The sequence below is a fragment of the Schistosoma haematobium genome, chromosome 2, assembly GCF_000699445.3.
Source record: "Schistosoma haematobium chromosome 2, whole genome shotgun sequence".
In the NCBI taxonomy this organism is placed as follows: Eukaryota; Metazoa; Platyhelminthes; class Trematoda; order Strigeidida; family Schistosomatidae; genus Schistosoma; species Schistosoma haematobium.
This window is the reverse complement of record NC_067197.1, coordinates 9,633,524-9,649,265: the sequence shown is the minus strand read 5'-3', so window position 1 is coordinate 9,649,265 and position 15,742 is coordinate 9,633,524. Positions and strand designations below refer to the sequence as shown.

The window sequence follows — 15,742 nt, the reverse complement described above, 5'->3', positions numbered from 1 at the left end:
TACAGAAATTATCGGAATACAGTCGAACAATTACAAGTGAACAATTATCATAAACTCTTGATCCTTTCCTATAAGTAACCATTTTAAACAATATATAGTTCTACTGGATCATTATTATAAATAAACATGACTATTGTTGTATCCCGATAAGAATAATGAATGGTAATTTTTGGGATCCATTTATGGACCAATATTATGAGTATATTTTTATCGTATAATTGTTATGTAACTAAACTGTTCATATTCATGCCCCTCTTATTATGAGCTTTATTTCGACCTATGAACTATTATTGTACGATTTACCATTCATGAATTATTCCCTGTCTATTAATCGCTACCTCCCTCATTCACAGCCACATCTGGCTAATTCTTGTACAAGTGTTGTTTCATATTTTATTGGTACGTTGTAGTCTGTTTGATTGGTATATAAACTCAGTATGCTTGAAATATAATGATTCATATTGCAGAGGCTGAAACTGGTGTTCTGGACTTAACTGGCTGGGCTAGACAGGGGAGCAGGGCCAATCAGGACTCCAGGTCGTACTTACTCGTTTTACGCGTCTTTGGTCCGATCGATAATTCACTGCCGTAAAGTAAAACAGAACGGACTGCCGCGCAGTATACTCGTCCTTTTATTGATAGACGGATATTTCACCTTCGCCAAAGGTGACGCAAGTTGGTAAAAGCTAAACGAGCTTTTCGAATCCGTGCTGAGATTTCGTCCGATACCAGCCCATTAGGGTTGATCAGACTTCCAAGATAAGTGAAGTTGTCAACGCGTTCGACTACTTCACTCCATATCCTTAGTTCAGGTGTTGACGCAGACCAGTCCTGAAGCAACAACTTGCATTTAGAGGGAGAGAAGCGCATGTCAAACATTCTGGCATTGTTGCTTAGTGCTACCAAACTACTCTGCATTTTATCAGCGTCTTCACCAAACAGGACTATATCATCTGCGTATTCTAAGTCCATAAGTGGACCTCACTGCGCTCCAATCTTCAGTCACAAGTTATAACAACTATGATATCAAATAATCAGTTATGATAGGAGTGGGAACGAAAAGGGAACTTACATGTATCACCTTAAATACTACATATTGCATAATAAATCAATTTCAATGATATAAATTAAGAAAAAAAAATAAACAAACTTACAGGACCACGATAAGATGTATCTTCTACTATTAAATCTGGGTATTGTTTTGAGCATAATGTACAAATGAGATAACTTTTGTAAATAATATAATGGTTAATTGATGACCATTCAGATGGATTAAATGTTAATAATTCATTTGGATAAGGGAATAAAGGTGGTAAAATATACTTCATCAATTTGGCTAATTGTAAGTTTTCTTTAACATTGAATTTTTCTTGATGATTTACAGAATTTTCACATTCATATGACAGTGTTGATACTGTTGATCTATTATTATTATTACTATTACCATTATTATTATTATTATTATTATTATTATTATTATTATTATTATTATTATTATTGGTAGCAGTAGTAGTAGTAGTAGTAGTAATGCATAAAGTAGATGAAGTATGTGATAATGATTGATAACTATTTTCGACAGATTGAGAATTTGCTAAGTGACTCATATCACTTAAAACAAAATTATTGACAATCAATTTATCATCTTTGGGTGTATGTGAATATGATTGACAAGTTAATGCATCCGATAAAACTATAGAAACAAAAATTTGAAAAAAAAACACCGTCTATTACGGACTTGAAGAAACATGAAAATTAGATTGATTTCAATTGAGGTACCACTTAAAATTGAAAAAAAAAACGTAATGGACAATTATTTTGTCACAATATAGAAGTTTTTACCAATACGTAGCCACAGCTTTACCAGGATTCTCAGGTATCGTGACGAATATTTGATCATTAAAACAACCGATTCGGTGTACAGAGTAATAATTTCAACTTCAAAGAATATAAAAGATTGATATGTTTACCAGTGATTTATTCCACTGCTGAGAGAGTCATTCAGTCAGCTACAACGTAGGACCAGGCACATATGTGCATCGGTCCAGGTTGCCATACCGCATCAGCACAACAAGATGAACACCGGATTCATAGCAGTGGTTAGGTCAAAGGTAGTAATATGTAAGAGAAAGATTGCATATAGAGACATAGTACAAGAAGAAAGAATTGGTTCGTAGAAAGAAAGATATGAAGCGATTTTAATCTCTGAGAGAATGGCATATGAAAATGATTTTTTCCTAATCGCCAGCGAAATGTAATCAAATTTTGAGAAGTAATTGTGTGACTTAATCAATTGGTTATGGGTGCGTAACTGTATGACGTGGTAAACATGTGCTTAGACAGTAGGTTATTGATTAGTTGGTGTTAAACACTACCCAGCTCAATGTATACAAACCTGGCCGTGAATAAATCATATGAAAAGTGGCGTTTTCATGAATTAATTTCATTTGTTTTGGCAGTTAAGTAAATTCATATTACAAGTCTTTGCGTTTCACTTCACGTGATCGAAGTTGGGATTTCAGTACCAAGGATAAGTCAGACAAACATTCCACAGATATAACAAAACTAAAGACGATTTTATGAGAAATGTTCAATATGAAATATATTTAAGTCACGAACCGCCTTTTAATAATCCTGACAAGTCTAATTCTACGATGAAACAACAACTCTAAAATGTTCTCCAGCTTTCAACTGAGAAAGGAGAACTTGTTGAAATATTGTATACTGTAATTTCTTATCATAATAAACACTTAATTTTGAATAAACCCACTGTTATTACCATTACCATGATTGTTTGGATAATATGGCTAGGAATCAATTTCACCGGCGCAGTTGCGTTCATTCTTTATCTTTCCTCAGATCCCAACTTTTTAAATTCCTCAAAAATTACTTTCTATTAGTTCATTAATTTATATCTTTTTCAATCGTATCATGGCACGCAATCTTTTCTATTACCATTAATATTGTTATTACCTCTACTACTCTGTATTCGCCCTGACAACTTCATCGTTCTGTACTAGTATTATACGGTAACTTGAACAAACGTATATATGTACAAGGTTCTACGTTGCTTTTGACTGGCTGAACGATTATTATTATCAAACCACCATTGTATAAAACAAAAGTCGTATTGTCAGGTTCAAAAAGACAGATGGCAGAAAGGGAATACATGAGATCGAACTATGATTTTCTAAGTTAATTTTTTGTGCCAAATATTTTGGCAATTAATTTATTTAATCACATGTACTACAACTAAGGTCAAAGTAAGAAAAAAAACACTGTTGATAACAATACTACTGAAAAAGTAAAAGTAATATATTATTTCATACACATAGTTCCCTTTACCATTTTGAAAAGAGCAAGAACAAACATTCTAGCAGAATAGCATGAATTCATTTTTATTTCGTTGGTTCTCGTCAGCTGCTTACAACCTGTGATATTTAAAATCATAATTAATGGGTTTAAATTACTTACATAAAAGAGTTTGATATATTATTCACAGACAAGTTTTTGAACCACGTATAAGAAGTGTATCCACTATATTTCCTTGGTTTTGTATATATTTTTACTCTATACTTACTGTTCGGTGGTTGGCTAATATTCTCAAGGTTACTTAAAATTCGTTCAAAGGTCGTCCATATATTAGAGTCTCGCTATTCATGTAACCGAAACTGAGACATCCAGATTTTGCAGTAAACATGATATAATAAAACATTTGAGTGACGATTTTGTATAATTTCTTGGGAAACGTCAGTTTGCTTAAGATTACAGATTCTCCTTACCCACAAGAGTTAACTCATACGAAACGTATGTCTTTAGAGTATCTTATCGACTACTTTCAACTATTTAACATCTTGACAGTCAAGTCGGAATAAAAAATGTCAAGGCCTATCTAGTTTAAAGAACAATATACAGCATTGGAGATTATTGAACTTTACTGACATCACAAATTGATTTACGTAAGACTATCACTAAAAATCTGGCAGTAGTGAATGCCCGTTTCGTCTGTGTCGGACTCCTTAGCGATGCACATCTACGATCCCGCACACGAGAATCAAGCCTAAGAAATTCGGTCTCGTATGCTCACTAGTAACTAGCATCTATGAGAAATTACCGGACTTGTAGTGAGAAACAGTAACTAGTGGAGCCCAACCGTGTAGCATATGACTAATCAACCCATTAAAGACAGTGGAAGATGGTCGCACAATATCGTAGATTGGTAGAAGTTAGACTTAAACACTATCGAAAACCGGTTCAATGACTTAGTGGTCAAGTATTCGTGCATGAGACCCATCCTAAGTAAGATTTCAGTGTGGGGGGCTGATGAGTGAGCACTGCTGATTTTCATATTAGGACGAGAAAACCGTTTGGTACTTCCAGGTTTTCAATGATTGTCTAACTTATATTGTTTCATAATATCAACATTACTATGTAATTAGTAGTGGTTTCTTTAAAAAAAAAAAACCCCGATAAGAATTGCAATCACAGAATTACACAATAGTTATCATATTTTTACTTCATATTAATTGATAAATGTTCATCACTTAATTAAATTAAACCTACACTACCAAACGATACATTCACAATGGAATATATTTATGAAGTGAGCAGTAATTATAGTTAAATGTATAAATAATTGTTCACTGATACATGATAATAATAAAAAAACTGCAGTCACCATGTTACATAATCGAGTTCAAGTAAAATTAAATAGTTTGATACATTAAAAAACTATGCTAATGTAACCGAGAGTTTTCAATTCATTCACTCATTTGATATCAAGTTATAAAAAATATTGATTATAAGTACTAATCAATCACTCCGTCTGTTACATAATACAATAAAGCAAAGGTCGTTGTGTGTCTAGTTGAATAACATAATAACTATTTAGACTGAATGGAATATCCGATTATAGATCTAGAATTTTGCAATCGAGCGAATTTTCAAAAAATAGACGAACAGAATGTTTTTTTAAGCAAAGATAGATAGTGGCTAGTATTGGAATCCAGGACGCGGTACAGAGTTCGAGTCCCACATTGAACATCAACTCTGAGATGCAGATACATCCAGCTGACGAGTCCCAAACAGGACGAAACGCGCATCCTGGATTCCACTGCTAGCCACTATCCATCTTTGCCTATAATGCTTGCAAATTAAGGCAATATCGAGGCATACGCACAGGATGCACATATGCCAATAAGAGACTGATCAATTTCAGTCCTAAAACATCAATGGGAAGATTCAAGTAAAACAATACCAAGTGAATTAGAATGGTTTTTGTAAAGACTTTTTCAAAAGTTATTAATATGAGATGTTTACTGTATGTTTCATTGAGAGGATCACTAACTTTAAGGTGATAGTTATTTGAAGAAGTTAGATGGTAGCACCAAAAACAATGTCTTTCAATATTCAACCAAGTAAATCTCTACGCATAAAATTATTGAAACATAAATAAACAGAAAACAACAACTAGGTGTGAATGTTGAACTCCGTGACCGCTTGATACACTACTGCATTACAATCGAGTTTGTCATTCAGTCAAACACAACGTAGAACTTGGTACATGTGTGCATTGGTTCACGTCGTCACACTACATCACTACAGTCGGTTAAAATTATTAAGACAAATCCCAGAAAAGTAGAAAAACTGATAGTATTAGTAGTAGAGGAGATTAAGTGTAGAAAGAAAGCTTTCGGGACTCAGGAACAGAAGAAAGGCAAGGAGCAAATGCACCTGCACTATTGCGAACGATTCTGAGTTATGTTACACAAAGTCTTCAATCATTGATTGCAGTTATCGTGTGGATCCCAACCAGGTAGTCTAGAACTACTTACATGACTTAGTTTAATTGTTATCGACTTCGCGTCCTGGTCTAGCCACTCTTAGTTTTCTCCCGTCCTACTTCGACACCAGACAACATCGTTTGGTTTAGCATACAGGATACATGTCTTAACCACTTCAATTGGTGAACATCCATTACCTAATCGACCAATTCCCAATTTTTTTTACCTAAAACCTTATCCCCAATTTTAGTGCTGCTCACATGATGTCCCAAAATACACGAGCAACATCTTGAAGACACCTATGATTGAATATTAGTAATCTATGAAAATCCTCTTTTCCTGTTGGGCGTGCTTAATAAGCATAAAGAAGAACGTAGCGAACTGCTACACGATGAGCTCGTCCTTCAGTCGGCAGACGGATATCTCATCTACCCCGTGCATAACGCACGTGGATTAAGGCCAACTATACTTTTTGAATCCATGTCGAAATTTCGTCGGACCGAAAACCAACAGATCGGATGACACTTCTAAAATAGGTGAAGAGGCCGATGCACTCACTTACCGCATCCTGACCTCGTATTACGAATTCTGTGCGGTTGATATTCTTTTTTAAAGAGACATTGAACGATATTTGTTAAACTAGTTTAGCAATCAAAAGAAATACACGTTGACAGTAATTCCATGAGTTTTCAAACTCGGGAACAGATCTCTTGATAAAGGTTGACTTCACAACATTATACTGGTTACCATACATTGACTAATTATTGCAATATCTCACTATAACATACGTAAGCTTACCTAAATATCCATCAACACTTAGTGAAATTATAATATACAGTCAAGTAATACTTAGCAACACACATATTCATGATCCCCTTACGTAAAGATACATTTTGATAATGAACCAGAACAAGGAACTCTACCGATTTGTTTTAGCTACCTAAAACCCAAAAATAGCATGCATAATACCCAGTTATTTAGAACAGTGGCTACGTTGAAACATGGTCGATTCAACTCAATCAACACAGAGGGATAAATATAACATGATATGGGTTACCACTCAGTGATTAATAAGTATCAATATTTCAGTCCATAAGAGGGTTGGTCCATCGCTTTCTGAATAATCTGAGGGTTACAATTTTGCCCACAATAAATGGGTCTTAATCATTAGACCTGAATAAATCCCCTCAAAGTTATAGATGTATCTTTCTCGTTCGTGTCTACTGGAACAAAATCTAAGTACTGAGCTTCTTGTCAATTGCCTCTAACCACTTCAAAATATAGAAATGATGCTCTAATCAAATAAATTTTACAGTGTTCAAATTCAATGATGCCATATTATTATCATTACTACTACTTTCTACTTGTCCACCACTTAGATAATTAAAAACACCTTTTCTGTAACCGTCTCATCAACAACAAATAAACTCACCATAAACAGGAGATTTACTTTAATATGTACCTCCATCCACAATACAAAATACGAATGATTAAAGTTACCTTTTATACATTTTTCCAAAGCTGGCCGATCTTTATGTTGATCACTTGTAAATTTTTCAATATTCTTCAAACCATTCAATAAACATCTTGGTATCTAAAGATAAAAAAAAACAATATTACTTAATGAACTTGATGAACATAATTGGTATATAAGCAGAGTATTTAGAAGTTAAAATAAACACTAACCAAAATATTCACACAATAAACATACCTCTGATGGTAGTGTAAGAAACAATGACAGGATAGGGACACCTGGTTCCATAGCTTGGTTCTGTAAAGTAAATTAAGTAGTAAATTAGAAGTAATAATGGTATGCATTATGATGTCATCCTAATACTGAGTTTGATTTAATTGAAAACTGATTCGAGTTGAAGTACGATTGAAAACTATGGAGCACAGGACAACAGCTTCTTCCTAGTATGGAACACTTCAGTAATGTTGGGAGTAAAATAGTTGTAACCGATGGCATAAAATGACAGTCGAGCAGATTGTCTGAAGCTGCGATTATACAGTTCAAGGCTAACCTGGTATCCTTAATAATTAGGCGTTCATCATGAGACTTGAAGGTCCTGGAAGGGGTGAATGTGTGCACTGCTAAGACTAACACTAAGACTTAATAGCTGTCCAACACTCAATACCTTTCAGCGGTGCCCCGAATTAGATCGATCTGTAGCGGATTTTAATCAATTGGTTTGTGGATATTTTGTTCAGTTTGATCAAAGATTTCTAAATGAAATGGTAGTATTTGAAAAACCACTGAAATTAGGAATCATTAGACAACATAATTTGGTATTTCATGAATTCTAATTCATTTGCCTAAGACATGTCAAGATCTTAAGTTCATTGCTCGTGAAGTAGCGGTGAACCATGCTGAAAATCTCCGAACTAAAATTAAAATACCCTTATAATTAAATTGGGAGATATGATTAATAGTACAAAAGGTGTTTACACTTTAGAACCTGATATAAAGCTAAAATGTGATTATTGAGGAATGCTAATGGAGATTTCCTAAGAAACATACATAATTCAGCAAAACTATTCCTTTCACATTTTTGACCTAGCTAATTGTAGGGTATTAATCCAAGATTATCAGCATTGAACACAAACGGACGTTTAAAAATGTAACGACAATTAACGCCACAACAAATAAATTATTTCAACTAACCTTAAGAAACAATCTCAAATGTGGATATTCTTTTCTTAATTCATAAAAATATTTCAAACGATCTGGATAAACATTTGTATAATCTACACATTGATTCAACAAATTGTTCAGTGTTAATCCAACAATTGTCCCAGGATTATCTAAATGACCATGTATAGGTGGTATCGATGATGATGAATGTGGAGAAATTGGTCGACAAGACGATAAATTATGTAATGATTCCTTCATCTGATTTCCTTGTACTGTATTTTGATAATTAGGTGGTTCGCCTACGAAATTATTAGTAAAATTCTCTGATATAATTGATGCTCTAAAGTCAGTAGTATCATGGTCATTAGCTGGTTTGTTGTTTTCTCGATCGATTGGAGATGGTTGTTGTCCATTAACCGAACTTTTGCGTAGTTTAAACAGAAACGAAAATCGTTTATGTAAGCCACGTCCTCCACCAGTGATATTATTATTATGTTTCGTATATGAATCTATTTTAAAACTCTCTGATTGTGACGAACCTGACGAAGATAATGTAGGTTTCAAATTATTTTTATTATTTAACATACCAGCTTTGATAAACGGACTTGATGTTGGCGGTGATGATGTATGATTTGACAGAGCATATGGAAGACAACCATTCTGTAGATTTTGTTTCAGTTTACATGTCTCAGAAGCAATCTAAAGTTTTGTTATTTGTTTTGGAAATGACACAAAAAAAATTCATCATGATGAGTGCAAAAACTGACGAAAATTTAAGGATTCTGTAGGAAAAAAATAAATTTAAAGCTATTTGGCATAAGTACGATATTTTAGAATTAATATATTTGATGATGATGTGGTCACATGATGAGTTCCGAATAGGACATTCTGGATTCTTCTGCCAATCACTTATTACATATACTAAGATTTGTGACAATGTTATACCGATGCAATTTGCTCAGGATGCACATACAAAGACAGAGAGTGATCAATTGTAGTCCTGAGTATTAACGGAATATTATAAGCTTTTACTGATACTTTAGGATGACTTTGTCTAGCGGTAGAATTTAGAATGTTAGTTTTTCATTTAGAATTGTCTAGGTGAATAACCCTACATTCCAGTGGGCTTTGGTGTTTTTAATGAAATCCGAATACTGCACCGATTAGCTCAAATTCAAAAGAGTAATAAAACAGATTAGTGAGTCTGGATACTCTTGATAAAAACAATGGAATGCCAAACAGATCTGACCTAAGTGAAGACTAGTCAAAAGGAAGAATACATTTGTTGTATGGTTAAAATATGTTACGTATATCCAACAATCCTCTCCTCCCATACAGATTATGTTGTCTAGCTATGGAGATATTAGCCTGTTAAGTTGAACTGAGTTGCGTGGGGAGGCGAAAACTCTCTGGTTTGGGTCGCAATTAATGTTTACAGACTTGAAGGGACACAGCACAAAAGTGATTGCAGTAGGGCAAATTCATTCATTCTTCATCCTACTCTATATTACAACCATAATCATGATATCATACTTCTTGTTCCGTGATACAGTTGGTTTTATGAGAACAACACTCCCTGAGTTTAGAGTTTAACCATCATCAATATACCCCTTATTTTAACTTATCTCATTTCAAACTTGTTGATTTTTTCTTGCTTAGGTGATGTGAATTGTGGTAACTCGAACCAACGCACATTTGTGCCATGTGCAATATTTTTCATGAATGACTAAATAAAAAGGATTTGACTGGAAATTTTGTATTTAGTTGTTTTTTAGGAAGTGGCTACTAGCTTTGTAGAATGCTTAACATTTTGATTATGACAGCATGACCAATTTGCGAATCAGTATAAATAAAGCTTTATTTATCTGGAGAGTAGTAAGAAAATTATGACAGAGTTTGTATATTTGTTAAATATCATAAAAACGCAAACTAGGAGAGCAGTCAAATGAGCCCTAAGAGTATACTGACAATTTGAAATAAGTACCAAGGCTTTATCGTGACGACATTAATAGTTCAATTAGTCAATGGTCAAGCTAAAAATATGATATTAACCTAGTAGTAGACAGAGACTAACTGGTCGGTGACAACTGTGATCAGAGGCTAGAGACGTCGGGCGACATGACTTAGAATCCATTACAATGGTGCAGATGCGTTCACTTTTTATATTATTCGAGAGCTTGAGTTCCAACATTCCTTTGTAAATACTTTTACTTTTTCGCTCCAAACTATATTCTTGATGTTCAGTCTTTTTCACTATCGCTAGTAGAACACTGTTTCGATTGCCTTGCTATTAACCTTGCTATTTTAATCTAATTATGTTGATGTAGTATTGTGGTATATGCTAGTTATGTTGATAGTTATAAGTAGTATGCAGTACCAATCGGAAGTAGAATGCATGCCTGTAGAAGATTATGAAGATTCAATTGTAGAAAACAGAAAGGGAAACAGAAAGTAATTGTAATAACAATGAAAAGGAAAGAACCATAAAACATATGAATGACAATTGATGGAAGACGTTCAAATTTGTATCTAATGTATGGTTTTCACATTTTACCAAAGCACTCTACAATGAATAGGTTATCTCTACCTGAGTGTTCTTGCACAACACAATGACAACTTGGACTAAAACACATTTTTTGCAGGCTCTGCGTTGACTGACTGGTTGAACGAAAGTTAATAGATGGGTATTATTCACCCAAATAAGTCACCATTATAAATTATACTTCAATGTCAAAAGTTATACAAAAAATTTCTCCAGAAACGTTATTATTATTATTAGTATCAGAAGGGGTTTTGTGGAAATTGTAGTAATTTCTATGGTTGAGATCATGAGTCGATTGAAGCTAGACCCAGGACCTATTGGTCTCGTGCGCGAACGCTTAACCTCTAGACCACTGAGCCAGCCGAGATCCAACGATGTTAATGTCTAACTTCAACTAATCCATGAAATTGAGCGATATATCCACCATTGTTTTCAGTGAGTTACTATCTCACAACTGATCCGGTTGCACTCCACTGCTCATTCACTGATGACAATGATGGGTGTGTCGCTCAATTTCGTGGATTGGTTGAAGTCTGATCAGTGGCCTAGTGGACAAGCGCTCGCGCGTGAGACTGATATGCCCTGGGTTCGAATCCCGTGATGCGGGGTCGTGGATGCGTACTGCTGGGGGGTCCCACAATAGGACGAAACGGCCGTCCAGTGCTAGCAGGTTTTACATGGTGGTTTCGCTTCAATTGACTCATAATCTCAAATACAGAGATTCACTATTAAGCTAAACTTCAAAGATCAACAAAGTTTTTTGACCTCATCATTCATTACAATGTATCACAATAATAACACTCAATATGAGCATGTCAAACTTAAAATCATTAAATTATCAGAAATAAATTTTATTATCACTTAAAACTACAGAAAAACAGTTAATGATTTAAGAAAATTAATCATATTGTGCTTTCACATTTTCAATCCTTAATTGATATTGTGAAATATTAATGATGAAGTTGTTATATATCAATAATTTAACATACAGTATTGCATATAATTACTATTGTTATTATTAGAGTCATGATCTATACGTGATATGAATGTAATTAGATTGGTTGAATGCACGAACACGAATAATTCTAGATCATCAGAGTTTTCACAAAAAGAAAACAGAAGTGATTTAATGAATCTATATGTGATTTTCAACTGAAGGATTTTCACTTTGAATCCTACTTTATTCATCAATTCGGTTTGAATTAATCGAAGAAGTATTGATGGGACTATAATTTATGGATGACATTTGGGTGACGATAAAGTAATATTGAGAATGCTCACCTACTTACTACGGTTAAATGAGGGTTATAAACCAATGTGAGGAATTAGGATTATGATTTATGGTTGATGGTTAGGGTTAGGAATTAGATTTAGTGTTTTTATCACGAGATGATATCAGTTAAAATGCCAAAATTCTATTTACCTAAATAGATGAATAAATTTCACGTCAAATTCCAAGGCCTGTTATACTAAATCTGATTCGTTCGTTCATAAATTATAGTCTCACCGAAGTATTACTATCAGCATTTATACAAATAATACAAATGTAAGATTAGCTCATAAATATGAAGCCAAGGAAATGAATTACATATCGTTACAGAAGATTACATTCGGTAATGGGCTAATGGTAAGTGAAATATCTGAGGGTTCAAAAAAATACTTAATTGTTAGCATCAATCAGCAGATATAATACCTAGGAGTTCCAAAAGAAATTCCCACCAGTATGTCAAGAAACAGATGTATAAAAAGAATGAACAATCATTTGACAAGTTATCTGCTATGAGAGTTGGAGTCAATCAGTTATTAATAAGCAATATCGAACCTGGCACATAGACATTGGTTCAAGTCATCACACTATACTAGTACAGAGAGACAAAAGTATCAAGACAAATGCCAGAGGAGTAAAATTAGTAATAATATCACTGTTGATAAAAAAAATAGTCATTGTCAATTCATTTTAGTTGTGTGAGGGCTATGATACTGCCCGAGTGCCCAGACCGAAGTAGGTGGTTTTCTTAGGAGGCCAAACCCCGAGCCTTTGACCTAAAGGTCTGACCCAGAAGGCAGTGGAGCATCGTGAGGAGATACAGTCCCATGGTAGCCGGTGGTCAACAATCGGTTCATACGCCATTTGTTCCCTCAGGATACTGGAGCCCATATGCACCAGTGGTTTGGAGTCAGAATTTTCAACTTCCCTAGGTGGGCTCACCATGTCCACCGGCTCGGTTAAAGCACCGGACATTCGATTTTCATTCTCTCAACGTCTCCGCCACGAGAAGGCAGTGAGTAGGACTTCCCTGGCAGAGGCTGAGTACGCGTGGCCGTGTGAGAGCATTTCGAGGGGGAGGGCGGGCCCTGTTGACTGCTATAGCTCAGATCCGTTCGATCTCTATCTTAAAATATTTACACATATTCTGTATATTTTTTTATCTCAAATCGTTTACTCTATACTCAATCTTTTCTACTACCGCCGATACAGTTACTACTCCAACACTTTGACATTTCTCTCCAAAATTTTATCTAGCTATATTGATATGGTATGACTAATTGAATTGATGCACATATGTATCCTAAACTCCATGTACCTCATGACTAACTGACTGATTTCATAAATGAGTTACAGTCGTTTATGCTATTTCATAAGACCAACATATATATATTGAAATAAGAAAACTAACCTCAACAATATTATAAAATAATGAGTTTAAATCATTTGGATGTAAATTAGCAATTTTTTGTAAACCAGTACGATAAGCATTAATTCCATAAGTTAAATTATTCGATATATTTATCAACTTAATAATTAATGCTTCAATTGCCCATTGTCTGTTGGCTTCATCTAAGCATACATCTTCCCATTTAAGATTTAATATAGGTGGTGCTAAAGTTAATATACGTGTACGTCGAGTTATACTTCCATTTCCATTCTTCTTATTATTATTTTCATTATCATTATGTAAAATACTTTCATCAATACAACATTCTTCGCATAACATCACTGAGCCAGAAGTAGTCGTAACTGTTTGAGGAAGGCATGAATTATTAATATTGGATGTAATGCAGGAATCTGTTATGGAGTGCCTAGCTATGGTAGTAGTAACAGTATTGATACAATTATCAGAACGTAAATTATATGAAAAATCATTATGTTGGGAGAAGTGTTCATCATTATGATTGTTGTTGATTCCTGTATATGTAGTGTTGTTTTTTGTTTGAATTTGTAGATCAGATGAACTTAAAGAGTTTAACTCTTCATTTGAGATTTGTCTTGACAGATTGTAAGCTAAAATGAAAGGAATTTATACATATTTATTAACTTCAAGAAAGCTAAATCGCGTACATTTAAGAGGTTAACTACATTTTTTCACTAAGTGAAAATAAATTTCACAAAACACTAATTTCTATAGAAAAAACTATATCAAGAAGGGTGGTTGTTGAATGGCAAGACTACTATTGAGCGCTGCTAAAAAGTGAAATCGATGACGTATCGTTCTGGAAAACCAGCAGTCATAAATGTGGTGTCTTCTTACTTCACTAGAGAAATATAGAGTTCGGTATTTTAGAAAGATGGGAACAACATGAATGCAGATTTCCAAGTGAAATATGTGAAGTTCGAACCCACAACATGCAAACTGAAGGTTGAATGTTCTAACCACTAATCCAACAATCAAAATAACTCTATCACGAGGAGACTTGAGCCTGAACTCCTCAGATTTGAAGGCAGACGTCCTCTCTACTACACCATGAAACTCAATTGTAACAACAATAAGTAGACGTTTAATATAGTTTAAAGTTCTTATCTAGATAAATCATCGAAATAGCTGTCAAGTAACACAAGCAGACTAGTGTCATGAATACAGCCGTTAGATTCAGACTCTTTTCGATTAACTTTAAAGAGGTATCACTTTCGTTGTAGGTCACTGTGAATTAGTTTATCACTTTCAGCGTGAGAATTCCTGATGGCCATTAGAAAACCATCTGCACTTCTTCATTCTTGCTTTATTTCTTACTTCACTTCAATCAATTAGTTGCTCTTCTGCTCCTGTCTTTTTAAGTTGACACGTCTTTAAATTTGAAACTAAAATTATCATCTGTAAACTTTGGTTCTAGAATCACAAAAGGTTCAACCAAATCTATACAGAGAATTACAGTGTGATACCGTTACTGAAGAAAAATACGCTTAAAACTCGTGTACCAACGAAGCAATGATAAATGTAGCTAGCAAAAAGCCACATTGAAATGAGCTATTTAGGAATCGCAATTATTTTGTACAGGAGATGTTCTAATAAGTCAGAAATTTTACATTCTAATTAAATGAAAAATATGATTGTGATCTTTAAGAGGATTTAATTGATTTCATGTTAGGAGTATATATAAAGAACATTTGTTTACTGATAAATTTGACCAACTACTAAGCATAATCTAAATAATAAGTGGGAGATATGTTGAAGAGCACATTCTATTGCTTAAAATTTGACTTCGTTTTCTAAAGAAAAATGCCGAGGGTGGGAAGAGTCAGCTCTCCCACTCGAAATGCTCTCACACAGCCACGAATAAACAGCTACTGTCAGGGAAGTCCTACTCACTGCCTTCTCGTGGTGGGAGTGTTATTTACGAAATTGAGAGGATAAAAAGCGAATATCCGGTGCTTTAATCGGGTTGATGGATACGGAGAATCCACCTATGGAAGTTGGAAATTTTGACTCTAAACCACTGGTGCATATGGGCTCCAGTATCCTGAAGGAACAAATGGCATATGAACCTATTGTTCGCCACAGGTCATCA

The 15,742-nt window shown here is 34.3% G+C and overlaps 1 protein-coding gene across 1 annotated transcript in view; it reads right to left on the bottom strand.

The window, feature by feature from the left end:
• MS3_00006165 (uncharacterized protein) overlaps positions 1-15,742 on the bottom strand; it is a 41,295-nt gene that overhangs the window by 3,817 nt on the left and 21,736 nt on the right. Inside the window, exons 8-12 of the mRNA XM_051214280.1 lie at positions 13,636-14,240; positions 8,446-9,114; positions 7,492-7,551; positions 7,281-7,374; positions 1,155-1,690 (exon numbers count right to left, since the gene is read on the bottom strand). Coding sequence (XP_051067432.1) covers positions 1,155-1,690; positions 7,281-7,374; positions 7,492-7,551; positions 8,446-9,114; positions 13,636-14,240 — 1,964 coding nt within the window. The remainder of the gene's footprint in view (positions 1-1,154; positions 1,691-7,280; positions 7,375-7,491; positions 7,552-8,445; positions 9,115-13,635; positions 14,241-15,742) is intronic.